This window comes from Hibiscus syriacus, unplaced genomic scaffold (assembly GCF_006381635.1).
Source record: "Hibiscus syriacus cultivar Baekdansim isolate YM2019G1 unplaced genomic scaffold, ASM638163v2 tig00110159_pilon, whole genome shotgun sequence".
NCBI lineage: Eukaryota > Viridiplantae > Streptophyta > Magnoliopsida > Malvales > Malvaceae > Hibiscus > Hibiscus syriacus.
In genome coordinates, this window is record NW_024062607.1 from 1,477,282 (window position 1) to 1,495,817 (window position 18,536).

The window sequence follows — 18,536 nt, forward strand, 5'->3', positions numbered from 1 at the left end:
TTTAATTAAGTCCTTATTTTATATCGGGTCGGGTCAGATTTATACTCTAAAAATTTAGGTCGAGTATATATTTTTCGAGTCGGGTCAGGTCATATGAAGTGTATAAATTTTTTGGGTCGAGTTGACCAAAAACCTGACTCGTTGCCATCTGTAGCCATGTTAGTAAACTATTAAACGTTTAACGACGGTTAACCTTCAGTGACCACATCTTAATTAAAATGAAACGAAAATGACTATTTATGTAGTTTACTCTATATTTATTTATACTAATAATTAAAATCTTAACTAAATTTGATATCTAAATCAACTCTTGATTTTAATTAACAAATATATACCTATTTTCAAGTATAAAAAATATTTTATAAGCTTTTTATTGTCTCTAAATACTTTTATAAATCTCTAAATAAAATTATAAAAACTCATTATTTGAGTTCGAACACGTGACCAAATTTTGTATACACAAACCTTTTATCACTTCGAAATGCTAAATTTTTCCAATCTTACCATATTTTGATATAAGTACATTATTTCAATTCAAAAAATACTTATAATAATTAAAATATAAAAAAATTGTGTATTTCTAATTTTATAATATTAACTCAATTTTAGTTACATTAAAATAATTATTATTTTTATAATAAAAATTATTTTAAATAAATTTAATAAATTTTATTTAATTATAAAAATAAGTATTATTATGTGAGTCTAACAACGAAATAGAAATAACGATTGATTCAAGTGATAAGTATCTTCATATCGCTTAAATAAAGTCAACATAAATAACTAATGGAGTTGATTTACGTGATAAGTAACTTGATATCAGTTAAATAATATCTTAAGTTCGAGTCATTGTATATATAAAAAATTCTCACTAAAATACTCAACCTCTAAAATTAAACGTACAATACGAAATCTTGAAGCAGAAGGGGAAAAAACTGAACAGAAATAAAGAATTACACGTAACAGAGTTTTACATCGAATCAAACAGGGAGAAGCACTGCAAACCCTAATCAGAGGAGTATTTGACAGCAGTAAAATCACTGCATTCCGTCGATAAATAACCCCAAAATCGAGGGGCAATATATTAAGTAAAATCAGAGGGAGTATACCGAACCCAAAAAGAACGAGGGGCAGGTCGCACTATCATCTCTCCTCCCAAATATTGTTTCATTCTTTTTCCTCCTCCGTTTTTGCAGTGTTTTTTCTCCGTCAATAAAAGAAGGGTTTGCTATGGCTAATTCCAATATCTCCGCTGTAGTGACAGCTATGAATCACTCTTCCATTAGCCCTAACAAATCATATCGTCCCATGAGGGCGGATTCTCCGCCCCGGACTGAAATCGTCCGACAGGAATCCAACTTGATCGCCGGTAGTCCATTAACGCATTCGTCCTCTTCGTCACCGCCACCGTCGAAGGTTGTGAACGAACCGCATGTCGCGACGGAGGAAGAGGAGGAAAGCGACGAGAATGCGGATACCGGGCTTAATGACAATGTCGGTAAGAGGCCTGCTTGGAATAAACCTTCTAAGGGCTCTACTGAGTTTGGGGCCGTCATGGGGGCCCACAGGTGGCCTGCTTTGTCTGAGTCGGCTAGGATTCTTTCCAAATCCTCTTCAGATTCACCCCGAGGTTCATTCGATGGATCATCATCTTCTCCTTCCAAGGTCTCTGTCTCTCAGGTTTGTTTTCCTAAACTATATGTCCAGCTTTATTGATTTCAATTTAATAGTTACAGTTTCAGGTATTTTATTGCCAACTGTTAAAATAATCTAAATTAATCGTGGGGCAGGCAAGATATAAAATATTAAAAATCTGTATAGGCAAAAAATGCAACGAATCATGAATTCTTAATTCAGCTGTAGGGTTTATATGAATTATGTTTCATTTGATGGAATCTGTATAATGGTAGAGGAAGTATTTAGATATTCACGTGCTTAAATTTATACATGAGGTAATTTTTTCAAGGCTATTTGTCTTGAATGTTTACCAAATTGCAGGGGAGAGGAAGTGTGTCATCTTCGTCAACTCCACAGAAGCCAGTTAGTAACAGAGCAAATGCAAATTCAAATTTGGCTCAGAACCATATCGGTCCTGGACACCAGAGGCCAATGAGACGTAATAATGATAACTCAGCATCAAATGGTGGTCTCTCACGCCCCCCACCTCAAGGTCATGTAGTTGGATCATTCATTAATAATGCTTCTTCTAGGGATCACACACAGCTAAGTGGATTTGTACCACAGTCTCAAACTGGTGGTAATGACCACCCACACCCACGTAATTCTTTTAGACATCATAATGGTGGCTTGCATCCTCGAGGAGATGGTTCTCACCATCAGAATTTTGGAGGAAGGCGTAATCAAGATCATGGAAATCATGAGTGGAATGGCCGTAATTTTAATAGCAGGGGTGGTCACATGCAACCTAGAGTTGCTCCGAGGTTAATGAGGCATCCACCACCTCCTCCACCGCATGGTACTATACCGTTTATTGCTCACAGTCCTATGCGGCCTTTTGGCACCCCAATGGGGTATCCTGGTAAGCTTTACTTTCAATATTGTTATTGCTTTTCTGGGTTAAGTATGAGTAACATTCTGTTTTTGCCCCTAATCTCTATACCTCTTTTCAGAATTGACATCTCTTTATGTAGTCCCGGCTCCACCTCCTGATTCATTTAGAGGCATGCCATTTGTTGCACCAATGGCCCCAGTGTTTTTCCCAGCTCCAGAGCCTCAAGACAGTCAATTGCATACTAGAATAATGAAGCAGATAGATTATTATTTCAGGTAATGCTTATTTTGCATAATGACTTTGGTCTACTTAATTAAGTTGCCATTTCTTGGTATTTCAGATTACCCGGAAAACTAACTGTTTGTTCTTATATTGCAGTAACGAAAATCTAATTAAGGATACCTACTTGAGGCAACACATGGACGAGCAAGGCTGGGTTCCTATTAAATTAATAGCCGGCTTCAAAAAGGTACCATTTTTAAGGTTTTGGATCTAGTTTTGTGTCTGATTTTGATGTTTCTCTGTTTAGAGCTTTTTCATGATGATACATTTGCATTATTCAAGTTCATAACGTTTATTCTTGTTGTGGGGTTCATCTGGTATTCTATCATGACTAGTTTATGTGGTTATCATTAAAAACAAACCTATTTTAATTGATGATTTTGAAAACGAAAAAATTTGTTCATAAATTTATTTGGTTGTAATAGAAAATACATTTTGGTTGCACCCCCATTCCTTATAGCACAGATGTGAGATATTTCCTATGGGTTTAATACACTGTGAAATAGGATGTGCCAACTATGCATTTTAAAATTTTGGAAAGTGGTGGAAACCTGTGGAATTTTGCTTTGTTTCAGGTTTTGTTGAATTCTATCTTAAAATTAAATTTTAATAAAAAATCCATATTTTCAAGCTATTTTTTTTATTTCCTATAAACTAATTAAAATCACATGAATTAAGAAGCCCAATCTTTGCTTTCTCAGTTACTGCTAGTTGAGCTATTCATGAACGTTTATTGTACTTTTACCATAAGTATTCCTACTCATTATTAAAATATTATTAGAAACTTTAGAATGCATTTATTTAACTATTATTTGTGATAAACGTTATTGATAGTGGTATTTTTTGGCGATATAATTCAAGGACAGGAACTCATCTTAATGCAATTTTTATACTTTTTTGACAGAAATTTCTATACAATTTTAAATAACCATTTCATGTTTTATTTTGTTTCTTGTGATTGTTGTAACTGTTAGCTTGATTTTTTCATTTGGTTTTTACTTTTCTTGTGCTATTATGTTGTTGTTTTCTTGTGATCATAAATAAAACTTCCAATAAATTTATTTTCAGTTACTAGATCATGTTGGCTAAGTCTTTGTGCAGTGGTTGGTGCTGTTTTCTTCCAACTTGCGGTCTAGATTTACTTCTATATTTCAAGACTTACGACTCTTTTATTTAAGTTGCAAAACTATACTTTGGCAAGTGAAGTCTCCGTCGCTAACTATTCGTATACATCCATGCTGAAGAAATTAATATTTTTCATACTGTCATTTTGTTTGTATATCTATAGATTTGCCTGGCATGCTTTCAATGCATGTTCATGCTGTCAATGGATTAATATTTGTATGTTCTCTATGGATATTCCCTACTGCCATACAAACGCCCTACGCATGAGGCTCTGGTTGAAGTAGTTTAATTTACAAGTATCTCTCTGTATTACTTATGTTGAGATGCATTGTAATACTTCCAGTTGCTTTTTCTCCAACTTGTTCAAGTGGCATGGAATATGTTGTTCTTTTTAATTATTATTTTTGAATGAAGAACTTATTTTACAACTGACACAGGGCGAGGAGAAAATATGCATATTGAACAACATAATTAAAAGATTATTTTGCATATTTTGGAGATATACTAGCTTGATCTTTAAAGTGTGTTCTCATATTTATAAATCATAAGCTTGTTTTGCATGCATACAAAATAGCACACACTTCACTCAGAGAGTGCTTTTTTAGCACTTTGTGCCGCAGACAATGTAAGCTGCAATGTGTAGCGTGCGTATTACACCCTTGACAACATTGGTTCAGAAGCATAACTGTTGGATAAGCTTATAGTATGATTTTCATCTCCCAAAGCCATTCTTCTTAAAGCTTGTTGCACAAAGGTAACATTTTTTATGGCTTTTCGTTTTCAGGTTTCACAGTTGACTGGTAATATTCAACTTATAACTGATGCTCTGCAAAGCTCAGAAGTGGTGGAAGTTCAGGTACCTTCTACAAGGAAAATCATGGACATATGTTTTAATCATTAATGAAATGTCCGTTCTTATCAATTATGAAGACATGCATGCGCCTTATATTGTTCTTGCTTAATTGATGGTTTTCTTAGAACATGGGACTAAAATGATGTGTTTTCTTTTGCTTTTACATTTACATTTTAGGATAATAAAGTAAGGAAACGGATGGATTGGAAGCGATGGATATTGCCATCTTCTGTTCAGTTCCATAACACGACTGGTCAGGGTGCGCTGGTGGCTCGTTTTGAGAATCTTTCAACGGAACAGAGAAGTGCTAACCATACCGAGGGAACAACTGTTGGTGCTCAAGTTGATCCGGCAAGTGATTCAAATTAAGCAAACTGTGCTGATGTACATATCTTCTTGCAAAAGCTCCTGGAAGATTGAGGAAAGAATGATTTTGACACCATGGGTACAGCAAATTAGGGAAAACTGTACTAGAAAACAAGAAAATATTGAACCTTTAGACTTGAGATAGTAGAACAAAACCATCTAGGCCTATCGAATTGTTTTTTTAATATCTATGGGGATGTTGGATTTTGCATTACTGTTTGTTATTGGTGTCTCTGGTGTTTAAATACGGGGAATTTTGATTTTCGTTTCGATAGACGAAAAAGTCTTGCCATTGAAATCACTTACTTCTATCCAAGTTTATTCTTTTCCACCCAAAATTCAATGTATTTTGTATTTAACCATATATAGATTCCATCTTATCTGATATTCTTTTAAGCCATTTTAACACCAAATCGTTAACAGTCCCACACAATTTTTATTAACTTCAATGTTTCCATCAGATCACTTTTTAAGTGATTTACTAGCAGCGCTCTTTGGTATTATGAAGTTAATTAGCGTAATCTTAATTACCGATTGATGTTTCTTTTTCGTTTTAAGTAATGAAATCGATTAATCTAGTGTGATGTGCTTCCAACCAATACAGAAGTAGATCATTTATTTAGCCATTGAACTGTCGGATCAATTCTAATTTAGTCATTGAACAAAAATTATATCAATTAAATTTATTAATGTTATGTTTTTATTTTATTTTAACCATTGGTCGTTGAAAATTAAAGAAAATAATGATGTAGTTTGTTATAATCAAACTAGGAAAGCAAGTGAAAAACCCTAGAAGATTTTTTACAACAGTAAAAAGATATCTGCTTTATTATTAGATTGACGAAAGCACCCGAGAATGGAGGGCAATATAGTAAAATAGAAAAATATAGCAAGCCAAAAATGAAAAACCCCAGCAGTTAAGCAAGGACCTGTAGGAAATATATTGAATAAAAAAAAACTCACAAAAATATTTAAAAAAGAAAAAAGTTAGAAAGAACAGAAAAACAAAACAGAAAGAGAAGCAGAGGCGCCTACATCGCTGCTCTTCTTCTTCTTCTTCTTAATCTTTATATTTATTCTTCGTCTATCTCCACCGATCGGATTTTCGAATCCATAATTTTTATTTTTGGAAAAATCCTAAAGCTGCTCTTCTTCTTCTTCTTCTTCTTCTTAATCTTTATTTTTATTCTTCGTCTCTCTTCACCGATCGGATTTTCGAATCCCTAATTTTTATTTTTGGAAAAATCCTAAATTTGTGATTTTTGGAGCCTCGAATACTTTAAGTCTTTCTCGTCACGAATTTTGTTTTATTTTTTTAATCAAAATTTTGTTCCTTTTTTCCAGTGATTTTCTTCGCCGATCAACTCGTCGATAGAGAGAAAAAGGAAATCGCGAATTTTGTTAAAATCGGGGTTTGCTGTGTCTGCAAATATTAATACTGCTAATTTCAATACCTCCGCTGCAGTGACAGCTGTTAATTACTCTCCCAGTAGCCCTAACCAATCATATCGTGCCGAGAAGGTGGCTTCTTCACCTTGGACTGAAATGCTCGGTGGAGAAAACGATCTGATATCGGGTATTCCGATAACGCCTTTGTCCTCTTCGTCATCGCCGCCATCAACGGCCGTGACTGAGCCACCTGTTGCGACGGTGGACGAAGAGGAAGGCGTCGGGAGTGAGAGTTTTGGGCCTAATGGCATTGCCGGTATGAAGCCCGCTTGGAACAAACCTTCTAGCGATTCCAAGGTTGGGACCGTTATGGGGACCAACAAGTGGCCTGCTTTGTCTGAATCCGCTAAGGGTCCTTCCAAATCCTCTTCAGATTCACCCCGAGCTTCGCTGGATGGATCATCGTCTTCCCCTTCCGGTGTTCCCGTTTCCCAGGTTCCCCCCCTAAAATTTAAGCCCTTCTTTATTAGTTTCAGTTTCATCCTTCCCGTTTCAAGTATTTTATTGCCAGCAGGTAAAATAGCTGCAATTAACTGTTTCAACTGAAGATGGTTTATTTTCTGTTCGGTAAACAAGATATTAAATGCTAAAATCTGAATAGGCAAAAAATGCAGGGAATCTTGAATTCTTAACCCAGCTGTAGGGTTTACTTCAATTATGTTTCATTTGATGGATCTGTTTAATGGACGTTCTATGAATATAGAATTAGGGATTTACTTGTTCTGTTTTATATGATGTAATTTTTGTATTTGGAGAGTACTTATCTCTATGGTTTTGCTATGTTTACTAAATTGTAGGGGAGTGGTCAGAAATCAGTCAGCAACATTGCGAACCCAAATCCCAATTTGACTCCAAACCATACCACTCTTGCACGGCAGAAGTCAATGAAACATTATAATAATATCTCTGCATCTAATGGTGGTCTCTCACTGCCTCCACCTCAAGGTCCTGTTGCTGAATCACATGTTAATAGCCCCTCTTCTTGGGACCACATAGAGAGAAGTGGATTTGTATCACAGTCTCATACGGGAGGTAATGATCATCAACACCAACGGAATTCATACAGACATCGTAATGGTGGTTTGCATCCACGAGGGGATGGTTCTCACCATCAGAATTTTGGAGGCAGACGCAATCAAGATCATGGAAATCATGAGTGGCATGGTCGAAACCTCAATAGCAGAGATGGCCACCTGCAGCCAAGGGGTGCTCCTAGGGTAATGAGGCATCCTCCACCATCTCCAGTGCCTAATAGTATACCTTTTATTGCTCATACTCCTATGCAGCCTTTTGGCACCCCAATGGGGTATCCTGGTGGTAAGTTGTACTTTCGTTATTGTTGTTGCTTTTTGGGGTTAAATATGAGTGGCATTCTAAGTCTATCCATAATCTCTCTACCTCTTTTCAGAAATGCCATCTCTATATATGGTCCCAGGTGCGCCTCCAGATTCACTTGCAGGTTTGTCATTTGTTCCACCAATGCCCCCAGTGTTTTTCCCAGCTCCAGAGCTTCATGACAATCAGTTGTTTGCTAGTATAGTGAATCAGATAGATTATTATTTCAGGTAATGCATTGTTTGCTCAATGCCTAGGTCAACTTAGTTAATCCCATGTCCATATATTGGTATTTGAGGTCATCCACAAAACTAACTGCATGTTTCTTTATTGCAGTAATGAAAATCTAATTAAGGACACGTACTTGAGGCAGAACATGGATGAGCAGGGCTGGGTTCCTATTAAATTAATAGCTGGCTTCAAAAAGGTGATTTTATTTGAGAATTTGAAGCTAGCTTCATATGTCTGATTGTGAATTTTTGTGCTTTGAGATAGGTCTTGTGTAAGTTCATAACACATGCCTACTGGACTTATCATTAAAAGAGGATTATGAAGAAGAAAATCAGAAATGTGACCTGATAATTTAATTTAGTAATAATAGAAAATACATGTTGGTTTCTATTTGTAATTTGTTGCTTAACATTGTAAGAGGAGCTTTTCCTGAAACAAAAAGCAATGGGGGCGGGGGAGGGGAAGAAAGATTTCAGAATGGTATTTGAGAGAGATATTTCCTTTGGGTTTAATACTCCTTGAAATAGTGAAGTGTTAGCCTTTTGTTTTGAAAAAGTTGCAAAACTATGTAAGGAAACCTCTGGAATTTGCATTGTCCCCGGTTTTGTTGGTTTTTTTCCTAGAAACTAAAGTTCAAGAAACTGTCAATGTAGAAAACAGAATAGTCTGTTATGTTTTCTTATTTCATTCAGTAGAGTATATTACATATTACTCTAAGTTAGGAAATATATTAATCCTAGGAGTTGCAATCCCTTGAAACAAGGGATTGAAAAACAAAGCATAATTACAGAATCTCTTAATTTAAGGAATTGAACAGCTCACTTCTATAATTCCTACAACTTTTCATAACCTACACTCCCCCTCAAACTGGTGTATATATGTTGTATATACCCAGTTTGAATGACAACTCATCAAAAGTCACTCGTGGAAGGGCTTTGGTGAAGATATATGCCAGCTGTTTCTTCGTCGGAATGTATTGTAGTTTTGCAACTCCATTGTTGACCTTCTCGTAAATAAAATGTCTGTCTATCTCAATGTGTTTTGTTCTATCACGCTGTACTAGGGATGGCAAACGGGTGGGTCGGGTGCGGATACCCCCTCCCCCATCCCCATAGCCACCTAATATTTTTTAATCCACCACCCGCCCACCACCCATGATGGGTACAAATTTTCAAATCCACACCCGCCCACGCGGGTACATTTTCAAATTCATCCCCACACCCACTACCCACTAGCGACATACCCATCTAGACCCTCATGACAGCAAACTAATGGGATGTTGGAGTTGGTTCTCAGACAGTTCGTGATAGGGTAGCAACGCATGCTTCAATTTGTCAAAGGAGTGGCTCTACGAATGTTATGGAGACAAATTGTAGGGAGCATGTAGTCTCAGAGCTGGATTGTTGAGTTACTTTCGATGTTAATGCTCATAGTGCGCCTAATATGGGTTTTGAGGGACTAAAGAACATGGAAATTGCTACTTTTGATGTTAATGCATATAGTACAATTAATTTGTGTTTGGATGGGCAACATGGGAACATGGAAAGTGACGTGGTTAGTGGGATTATGGGTTTAATCAAAGAGCCGAATATTTCCCTAATTAAAGACCAGATTAAAGACTAAATATCCTTAATATTTGGTTAAATTATATGTTATATATTATAAAATTTAAAATTTATAAATTAGTCTCTAAAATTACACATAAATTCATAATGGTCCAAAATTTAATAGATATTTAACTGGGCGGGCGGATGTGGGGCGGGCGGATGCGGGGCGGGTGGATGCGGGGCGGGTAATGTCTCAAACCCATTACCCGCCCACCACCCACGACGGGTACCACTTTATAAATCCACACCCGCACACTACCCGCTAAAATTATACCCATCCCGCTCCAATTGGAGCGGATGCGGTGCGAAATCCACGAAACTATACCCGTTTGCCATCCCTACGCTGTACTGGGATTTTTTGCTATACTCATAGCTGATTGACTGTCACTAAAAATCTCAAAATTCTTCTTGTCATCTAAGTCCAGTTCTGTGAGCAGCCTTTTAATCCACATTCCTTCACATATTCCGAGAGCCATTGCTCTAAACTCTGACTCAGCACTACTTCGAGAGACAACGTCTTGTTTCTTACTTCTCCAAGTCACCAAGTTACCCCAAACGTAGGTACAATAGCCACTAATTGACCTTCTATTAGTTAATTCACCTCCCCAGCTTGCAAGTTACCCCAAACGTAGGTACAATATTCTGATGATATTCAATTTTGCAACCGGTGCAAAAGTCTCCTGGTAGTCGATGCCATAGGACTGAGAAAAACCTTTAGCAACCAGCCTTGCCTTGTATCTTTCCACACTCTCATCCGAATGATATTTGACTGTGAATATCCACCTGCATCCAACATCTCTCTTCCCTTCTGGCAAATCTGTCAAACTCCATGTCTTATTCTTTTGCAACGCTTTTATCTCCTCTTCCACGGCATTTTTCCACTCAGGAGATTGAAATCCTTCTGTCACATTTCTTGGGATTTTCACACTATTAATGCTGGCAGTGAAGGCCCTAAAATTAGACTGTAATTTCCCATATGCAAAATACTTATTTATGGGATGAGCAGTGCATTTTCTTACCCCCTTCCTAATAGCAATAGGAAAATCATCAAGATCAACAGTAGTCATCTTGGGAACCATCATTACCTTCTGTTCCAGCTGCAACAGGATCCAAATCTAGTTCTTGGCAAATGCTAGGCTGACTAATTTCTTCAGCAACATCTTTCCTTCTTCTTGAGTAAACATTGAGTTGTTTCGGTTGGGGAGTTATGGTTTCAGGGTCATTGTTAGGAGCATTTTTGGTAGTGGTGGAAGGTGTTTTGAACGGACTAGAGTGTTGAGATAAGGAGGAAGGTAATTCATCAGAGTTATTTAGGTTATTCCCATCATCCTCACTAGGAATTGGGACAGTGCTAGCCAGCTTTGGAGAGACAGTAATAGGTAAAGAAAGGATAGGCTATAAAGGAATATCGGTTTGGACAGGCTGAAATTCCTTGTAACTCTCCCCCTGAATTTCTGTTCCTGAAAAATAAGGTTGGTTTTCAAAAAATGTAACATCAAAGGAGATAGGTCTTTTTTGTGGAAGGTGAGTAACACTTGTAACCCTTCTGACTAGAAGAATAGCCCAAGAAAACACACTTTATGGACCTAGGATCTAATTTCCCTCTGTTGTGGATATGAACAAAGGTTGTACACCCAAACACCGTGGAGAAAGACTTGAGTTTAAATGTTTAAAATGGGGATAAAGCTGAAACAGAACCTTAGTAGGAATTTTGAAATCTAAGGTCTTACTTGGCATTCTATTGATGAGGTAAGTGGATGTAAGAAGAGCTTCCCCCCAAAGATACTTAGGAGCATTAGCAGCAAACATAAGAGACCGAGTAACCTCTAGAAGATGTCTATTTTTCCTTTCTGCTACCCCGTTTTGTTGAGGTGTGTTGACACAAGAAGTAAGGTGAACAATGCCTTTTTCCTTAAAGAAATACCCAAGGGTTTATTCAAATACTCACTCCCATTGATACTCCTTAGAATTTTGATTTTTGTGTCAAATTAGGTTTCAACTTTTTGATAAAAACTTTTAAAGAGAGACTCAACCTCAGACTTTTCTCTCATTAAGAATACCCATGTTGTCCTAGAGTAATCATTATAAAAGATACAAACCACTTATACCCAGAAATACTTTTGGCAGGAGAAGGGCCCCAAATGTCACTATGGATGATGGAAAAAGGTGTGTTGGTTCAAATTTGGCTGCAATATATGGTTTTCTGGTGTGTTTGGCTATTTGACAAATTTCACAGGAAAACAAAGAAGGATCTTTATTTATAAATAAGTTTGGTAACATTTTGGAAAGATAGAAAAAACTAGGATGACCTAATCTAGAGTGCCATAACATAATTTTATTGGTATTGAGATCAGAAGATAAAACTGGTTTTTTAAGAGCACTGGATAAGGCATGATTTTGAGATGCTTGACCTCCAACGGTGTACAATCCTTTGCCCAACCTAGCACTGCCAATCACCTTCTTCGAGTCCTGTGCCTGAAAAATACAACCACCAGTACCAAACACAACATTACAACCATAATCTTGAATTAATTTGCTGACTGACAACAGATTGCATGCAAGTTTAGGAACATAGAGGACATTATGAAGTAGTAGATTTTTGTTTAATGTAACAGAACCACTCCCTTTGACTGTAGTGAGAGAGCCATCTGCTATTTTTATAGAGGCTGGTAAGCTGCTTTCACTATATTCCTCCAAGAGATCAACGTTTCCTGTCATATGATCTGATGCACCCGAGTCTATTATCCATTGTACCGAGGAAGTATATGAATGATTACCTTCAGTAGCAGTATAAGCCACATTGGTAGGTTTGGCTGTCATACTGCTCAAAATCTGTTGCAGCTCCTCTATCTGTTTATTGCTAAAACTGTTGGAGGAATCATCTTGAGAGGCAATATGGGCCTCTTTTTGAAACCTGGACCGTGTGAGTTGTCGATCGGCTGGTTTTCCGTGCAACTTCCAACATTGATCTATCATATGGCCTGGTTTCTTACAATGTTCACACCATGGGCGATTTTTCCTCTATTGGTTCCTAGAGGTGGAACTAGTGACAAGTGCAGAAGCATCTGTTCGCTGAACTGGTGGCACCATCAGAGATCGCCGGCTTTCCTCCCTCCGAATCTCTGAAAAAACTTCTCGGACCAAAGGAAGGGGTTTAGTGGCAAGAATCCTTCCTCTTGCTCCATCGAACTCTCCATTCAGTCCAGATAGAAACTGAAAAACTCTCCTCTGATTTGTCTGCCTGTTGTAGAAGTTGTTGTCTTCCTGGCACTTCCATTCATTCTTTTCATATAAGTCGATTTGCTACCAATACTTGTTGAGAATTCCGAAGTACTGTGCGACAGTAAGGTCTCCTTGTCTGAGATCTTTAATGTGATTTTCAATCCCAAAGAGCTCCGATGTATTGTCAGCACTGGAATAAGTATCTCGCGCTGCATTCCAAATTTCTGCAGCAGTTTGGTATAGCATGAAATTCTCCCCTACTTCAGGAATCATGGAATTTATTAACCATGACATTATCATGGTATTTTCACTCTGCCATGTGCTGTACTTTGGGTCTGTCTCTTCTGGAATCGGCATTGAGTCAGAAAGATAGGCGATTTTCCTTCTTCCTGTGATATATAGCCGTACGGACTGGGACCATGGTAGGTAGTTGTTTCCATTTAGTTTGTAGGAGGTTATCTGTGAAAGAGAGGTATCTGAAATCTGAAAATCAGATTGATAGGGGCTGATCTGGGAAGTGATTTCAGATGCTGAGGGATCCGGATTAGCCATGAAAAAAAAATAGAGTTGAACAGGAACTGATTTAAAGAGAAGCAGAAATCGGATTGATCGTTCTAACCTGATACCATGTAGAAAACAGAATAGTCTGTTATGTTTTCTTATTTCATTCAGTAGAGTATATTACATATTTATATACAAATAATGCCTCTAAACTAGGAAACTCTAAGTTAGGAAATATATTAATCCTAGGAGATGCAATCCCTTGAAACAAGGGATTGAAAAACAAAGCATAATTACAGAATATCTTAATTTAAGGAATTGAACATCTCATTTCTATAATTCCTACAACTTTACATAACCTACAGTCAATACTTGATTTTTAAGCTATTTTTCTATTTCCAAGAAAATAAATTAAAATCCCTAGAATTAAGAAACCTAGTGTTCACTTTCACGTTTGCTACTAGTTAATTTATTTCATGAATGTTACTTGATGCTTTTAGCATAAGCATATTCCTGCTCACTAATGAAAACTGTTTGAAACTTTACGATGTGTTTGGTTTGACTTTTTTTGTGAGAGATGTTATTGGTAGTTTCATTGTTTGGTTAGATAATTCCAATGGACAGAAACTCGTCTAAATGCAATTGTCTATACAATTTTAAATATCCTTTTCATGTTTTATTGTGTGTTATATTTCCTATAATTTCTGTTATTGCTGGCTCAATCTTTTATATTTGGTCTTGAATGTCCTCATTCTATTATGTTTTTCTTTTCTTGTGGCCATAAGAGCGAACATACTTCCAATAAATTTAGATTCAGTTATTAGATCACGTTGGCTAAGCCTGTCTGTTAGGATTAGTGTTATTTTCGATCAGCTTGCATTCTAGATGTACCTTCAAATTTTTGGACTTATAACCTTTTTGTTTACGTGTCAAAACTATGCTTTGGCATGTTAGGCATCCATCATTAATTATTTTTGTGCCCAATGTTGAAGGAATGCTATTTCTCGGGCTATCATTTTGTTGATATATTTGTTGGTTATATTAGTATTGCTATCAGTGCATGTTCTTAGCATTAGTTGATTAATATCTATGTTGCTATACCCTGCTGTTATACAAACGTACACCCCCACCCATTTGATCCTGGTTGAACTTGTTTATCCCTTTTAGAGATATTTAACCTTTAAGCATCTGTCTTTATTACTTATGGTGAGGTACGTTGGAATTCTTCCATTTTCCTTTTCTCCAACTTCTAGTTCGTATGATATGTTAAAAGTTCTTTTTTTATTTATTATTGTTAACAATGAGCTGGATCAAAGCCCAAATTGCAATGTGTTTGTGCTTTTAGTTTTTGTTTAATAATTTGGAGATATTAATAAATAGTAATATACTTAACTTGAGCATTTACTTTCGTATGTGTCTTCCTGAGATGTTTTATGTTCTAATTTTCCTATATAAAATTTTTGCTTTTCTTTTTGGAAACTTACCCCCTTCATCATTCCGTGATGATTCTCTTAAATTTAATACTATAGGATTCTTATATCACAAAACCATTGTAGAGGGGCCCACCCTCTCCCATATAGGAGCTATCCCAACTTAGATATGAATATTCTCATTTCTAAGGCTTTCTTAATCTTACTACACATCCTTCTTATATTTGTTTTAGTCTACACTTCTCTTTTGCATACATGTTGCTTCTTGTTAACCAACTTTCTGTATCATATAGAAAAGTTGGTGTGGTAGCCTCCTTTTGCACTTTTCACTTTTAAGTAACTCAACCTTGGTCCTATGAGTAACATTTCCACTAGCCTGTCTACTTTCAAAATTATCGCCCTATTTATTTAAAGCACTCTTCTACTAACATTTCCATTATCCTTATATTATGAAATGTACACATCATTTAATTGGTTTTGTTCTGTGCAATCTACACCCTGAGCTCTAGCATTTGTCTCAAAGACTCTGATTTTAAATTATCCATTATGTTTCTTAATTCTTAGCCCATACCATATCATCTGCAGGTAGCATACACAAAAGTATCCATCTTGAATTTCTTTCGTTATCTTATACTGATCCTTGATGCACCCATATTGTACTCAGTAATTCATATTTCAATCAACCACAAGTTCTTATCTTCATAATTACACCTCCATACATACCTCAGTACACTAGCATATTTAACTGTGTTCTTGTTCAAAACATATCAAATTATGTCTCTAAGTTGTCCGTCATAAATATCTATCCTGTCATATGGGCATATTTGAGAGGGATTTTGTTCTTTTTTTTTTTGATAAAAGTAGGAGGCCTCGTTAAAAACCTCCTCATGGTAGTCCCTTTCCCGAAGGAAATAGATAACCAGCGGGAGGAGGAAAAGGGTATCTCAATTTATTAATAGAGCAGAATAACATAAAGTTTAAAAATTACACCAGAAACAGAATCTTTCAAAGAAACACAAGGCAACAACCTAAAACCTCACCCTTACAATTCACCCAATCCCCTCCTTTGCTAATTTATCAGCCTCACTATTACATGCCCTAGGAATCAATCTAACTATAGAGGCCTTAGCTGTAACAAGGGACTCAATATCCTTAACAATAGAACAAAGGAAAGAAGGAGCAGAAGCTGGAGAAAGAATCCACTCCACTGCAGATTTACAATCACTTTCTATGATCAATCTACCCTCACGAGCCCAAACAGAAGAGAGAAAGATCTAGACATGCTTTTTTGTAAGGATATAATCATAATGTCTGCTTGATTGATGTTCTCCCTGCTAGTAAGAATGGGGATAATACTAAACTCTTCAACATTTGAGTATACAACAGAAATGGGGCAAGGAGAAAATCATGCTCATTGGCCAACATTTAAAAGATAATTTTGCACGTTTTGTTGATATACTAGATCAATCTTTAGAGTTTATTATCATAATTATAGATCGTATGCTTATTTTACCCTCATACAAAAGAGCACACACTTCACTCAGAAAAGTTATTTTTTCGCACTTTTTGCCTCGGGCAATATAAGAGGTCTGGAGTGCGTTTTATGCTCTTGACCAATGGTTCAGAAACTTAGCTGTTGGGTGAGCTTGTAGTATGATTTTGCTTCTCTGAAAGGATATATTTTAAAGCTTTCTTTGCAAAGACAATATTTTTTTTGCTTCCCCTTTTCAGGTTTCACTATTGACAGATAATATTCAGCTAATAATGGATGCTCTGCAAAGTTCAACAGTTGTGGAAGTGCAGGTACTTTCTATATTGATAATTCTGGGATATACGTGTTTGATCAATAATGAAATCTGGTCATAGTGACCATCAAGACATGCATGCGTCTTATTGTTGAATATTTAATTAATGGTTTTGTTAGAACATATATCTAGATTGATGTGGTATCTTAATCACTTTCACATTTTAGGGTGACAGAATAAGGAAGCGGAATGATTGGATGCGATGGATAATGCCGCCTTCTGTTCAATTCCCTGCCATATCTGGTCAGGATATGCTGGTGGCTCGTGTTCAGAATATTTCACTTGAACAGAGAAATGCGAACCAGAGTGGTGTAAAGAGCCAAAAAGATTCTAATGCTGGTGGACTATCAGGTAGACCATTATTCGGGGACTTCAGTAATCAGCCACAGCAATTCAACAGTGAGGGAACAGCCATCGGTGTTCAAAGTGGTCCGGCAAATAATTGAAATTAAGCAAAATGTGCCGACAAATGTTGTTCCTTGCTAGAGTTCCTGGAAGAATAGAGTAGAGAATGACTTTGACACCATGGGATCATCATTTTGCCTTTGTTGACGATATTGGTTTTGCCTAATTACAATGAACTACAGTTTCTCGTATGGCAAATTAGAGAAAAACTTTAAAAGAACAGGAAAACACCTTTTGGAAAAAGGGAAAAAAAGTGAACCTACAGACTTGAGCTAGTAGCACGATGATGCTCATCGAATTGTTTTTTTTGGTTTGTTGGATTTTCCTTTTACTATTTGGTATTCCTGGTGTTGGTGTTTAAATCTGGGGGATTTTCATTTTCTTTTGCAAAACTAAAGAAACGTTTGGGGGTGGTTTTGATAAGCCTTGGTTTGCCGGGGCGAATGAAAAAGAATACAAACTTGGATGGGAAGGAACTACTTTTAACGCCTCTGCATAATTTTGGCGCGCGATGGGGCGTGTGCAAGTTGGATGTCCTCTGCTGCTGGCTCTGCAGCAGTGCTAATACTGCTTTTCATGCCTACAGATGCTTTTTCTTTTTTCCCTTTCCTTTCGAGGCGTATGCCCTTTAACAAGAATTGCACTTTAAATTATATATATATGTACTTATTTACGTTGTTATTATTATATCTACTAGCTTTTGCTTCATAAAGTTTGTCCGTTTGTGGGACAAACCTTCCAAAACAACCGTCTCGCATCTGGGTCTTCCAGTATGTGTGGTTTAATGTTTTGGAGCTTGTGGTGCTTTGACTGGCTCTAGAATAGCATTGTTGTTATTATTATTATTATTATTATTATATATATATATATACATATATTTACCTTTTCAATTGCTAAAATTATTCAAAATCTTTTCAAACTTTTAAAACGGAGGTTACTATGAAATTAAATGCGTTTCAATCATACAGCATTCAAAGATGAAATAATAACGGTGTTAATGGAGTTGAAATCGATTTGTATTCCTTTGTTTTTGATGAGAATAAATAGGGCATTAATTAACCTTTGGTCAAATACATATTTTTCTGGCCAATCACCCTTTTCCTTCTAAGATCAGATTAGATGATGGTAGATTGTGTAGTGGCTAGAATAGCCTAATGCATTGATAAACTCTCTCAATTCGCTCTGGGAACTCAAATTTGGAAATTAGTAGACCAGTCTCCAATAAAATCAGACTCCATACCATCGAGATCTTAACATTTAAGTGCTTGAATCATAGTAGATTCTATGTTCTCTCTTAATTTAACATTGTTTGGGTTGCGGTTGATATTAAAAGAACTTTCCAATCAAATTTTTGATGTCCGAAAAATTGTTTTGAATTTTTAATAGCAAAATCGTTGAACAAAGGGGAAATAA

General features: G+C 36.4%; 1 protein-coding gene across 3 annotated transcripts; it reads left to right on the forward strand.

The window, feature by feature from the left end:
- Nucleotides 1-1,113: 1,113 nt before the first annotated feature.
- On the forward strand, nucleotides 1,114-17,343 carry LOC120216259 (la-related protein 1C-like). Of its 3 annotated transcripts, none has more exons than XM_039213740.1 (6): nucleotides 1,114-1,680; nucleotides 1,999-2,539; nucleotides 2,631-2,787; nucleotides 2,891-2,981; nucleotides 4,704-4,775; nucleotides 4,950-5,339. In XM_039213740.1, exons 1-6 carry the CDS (start codon nucleotides 1,231-1,233, stop codon nucleotides 5,139-5,141), a joined length of 1,503 nt encoding a protein of 500 aa, XP_039069671.1. In that variant the 5' UTR covers nucleotides 1,114-1,230; the 3' UTR covers nucleotides 5,142-5,339. The 3 variants fall into 3 exon arrangements, with proteins under 3 accessions (XP_039069671.1, XP_039069670.1, XP_039069672.1); XM_039213739.1 differs by lacking the exons at nucleotides 4,704-4,775; nucleotides 4,950-5,339 and adding exons at nucleotides 16,645-16,716; nucleotides 16,886-17,343 and having other exon boundaries at nucleotides 1,184-1,680; XM_039213741.1 differs by lacking the exons at nucleotides 1,114-1,680; nucleotides 1,999-2,539; nucleotides 2,631-2,787; ... (1 more) ...; nucleotides 4,704-4,775; nucleotides 4,950-5,339 and adding exons at nucleotides 6,272-7,022; nucleotides 7,385-7,904; nucleotides 7,996-8,152; ... (1 more) ...; nucleotides 16,645-16,716; nucleotides 16,886-17,343.
- The last annotated feature ends 1,193 nt before the right edge of the window (nucleotides 17,344-18,536 follow it).

Coding starts and splice junctions, on each gene's coding strand:
- LOC120216259 (XM_039213739.1), top strand. CDS start 1,231: ATGGCTAATTCCAATATCTCCGCTGTAGTGACAGCTATGAATCACTCT. Junction 2,540..2,630: donor CACCCCAATGGGGTATCCTG/GTAAGCTTTACT, acceptor ACCTCTTTTCAG/AATTGACATCTCTTTATGTA. Junction 2,982..16,644: donor TAATAGCCGGCTTCAAAAAG/GTACCATTTTTA, acceptor TCCCCTTTTCAG/GTTTCACTATTGACAGATAA.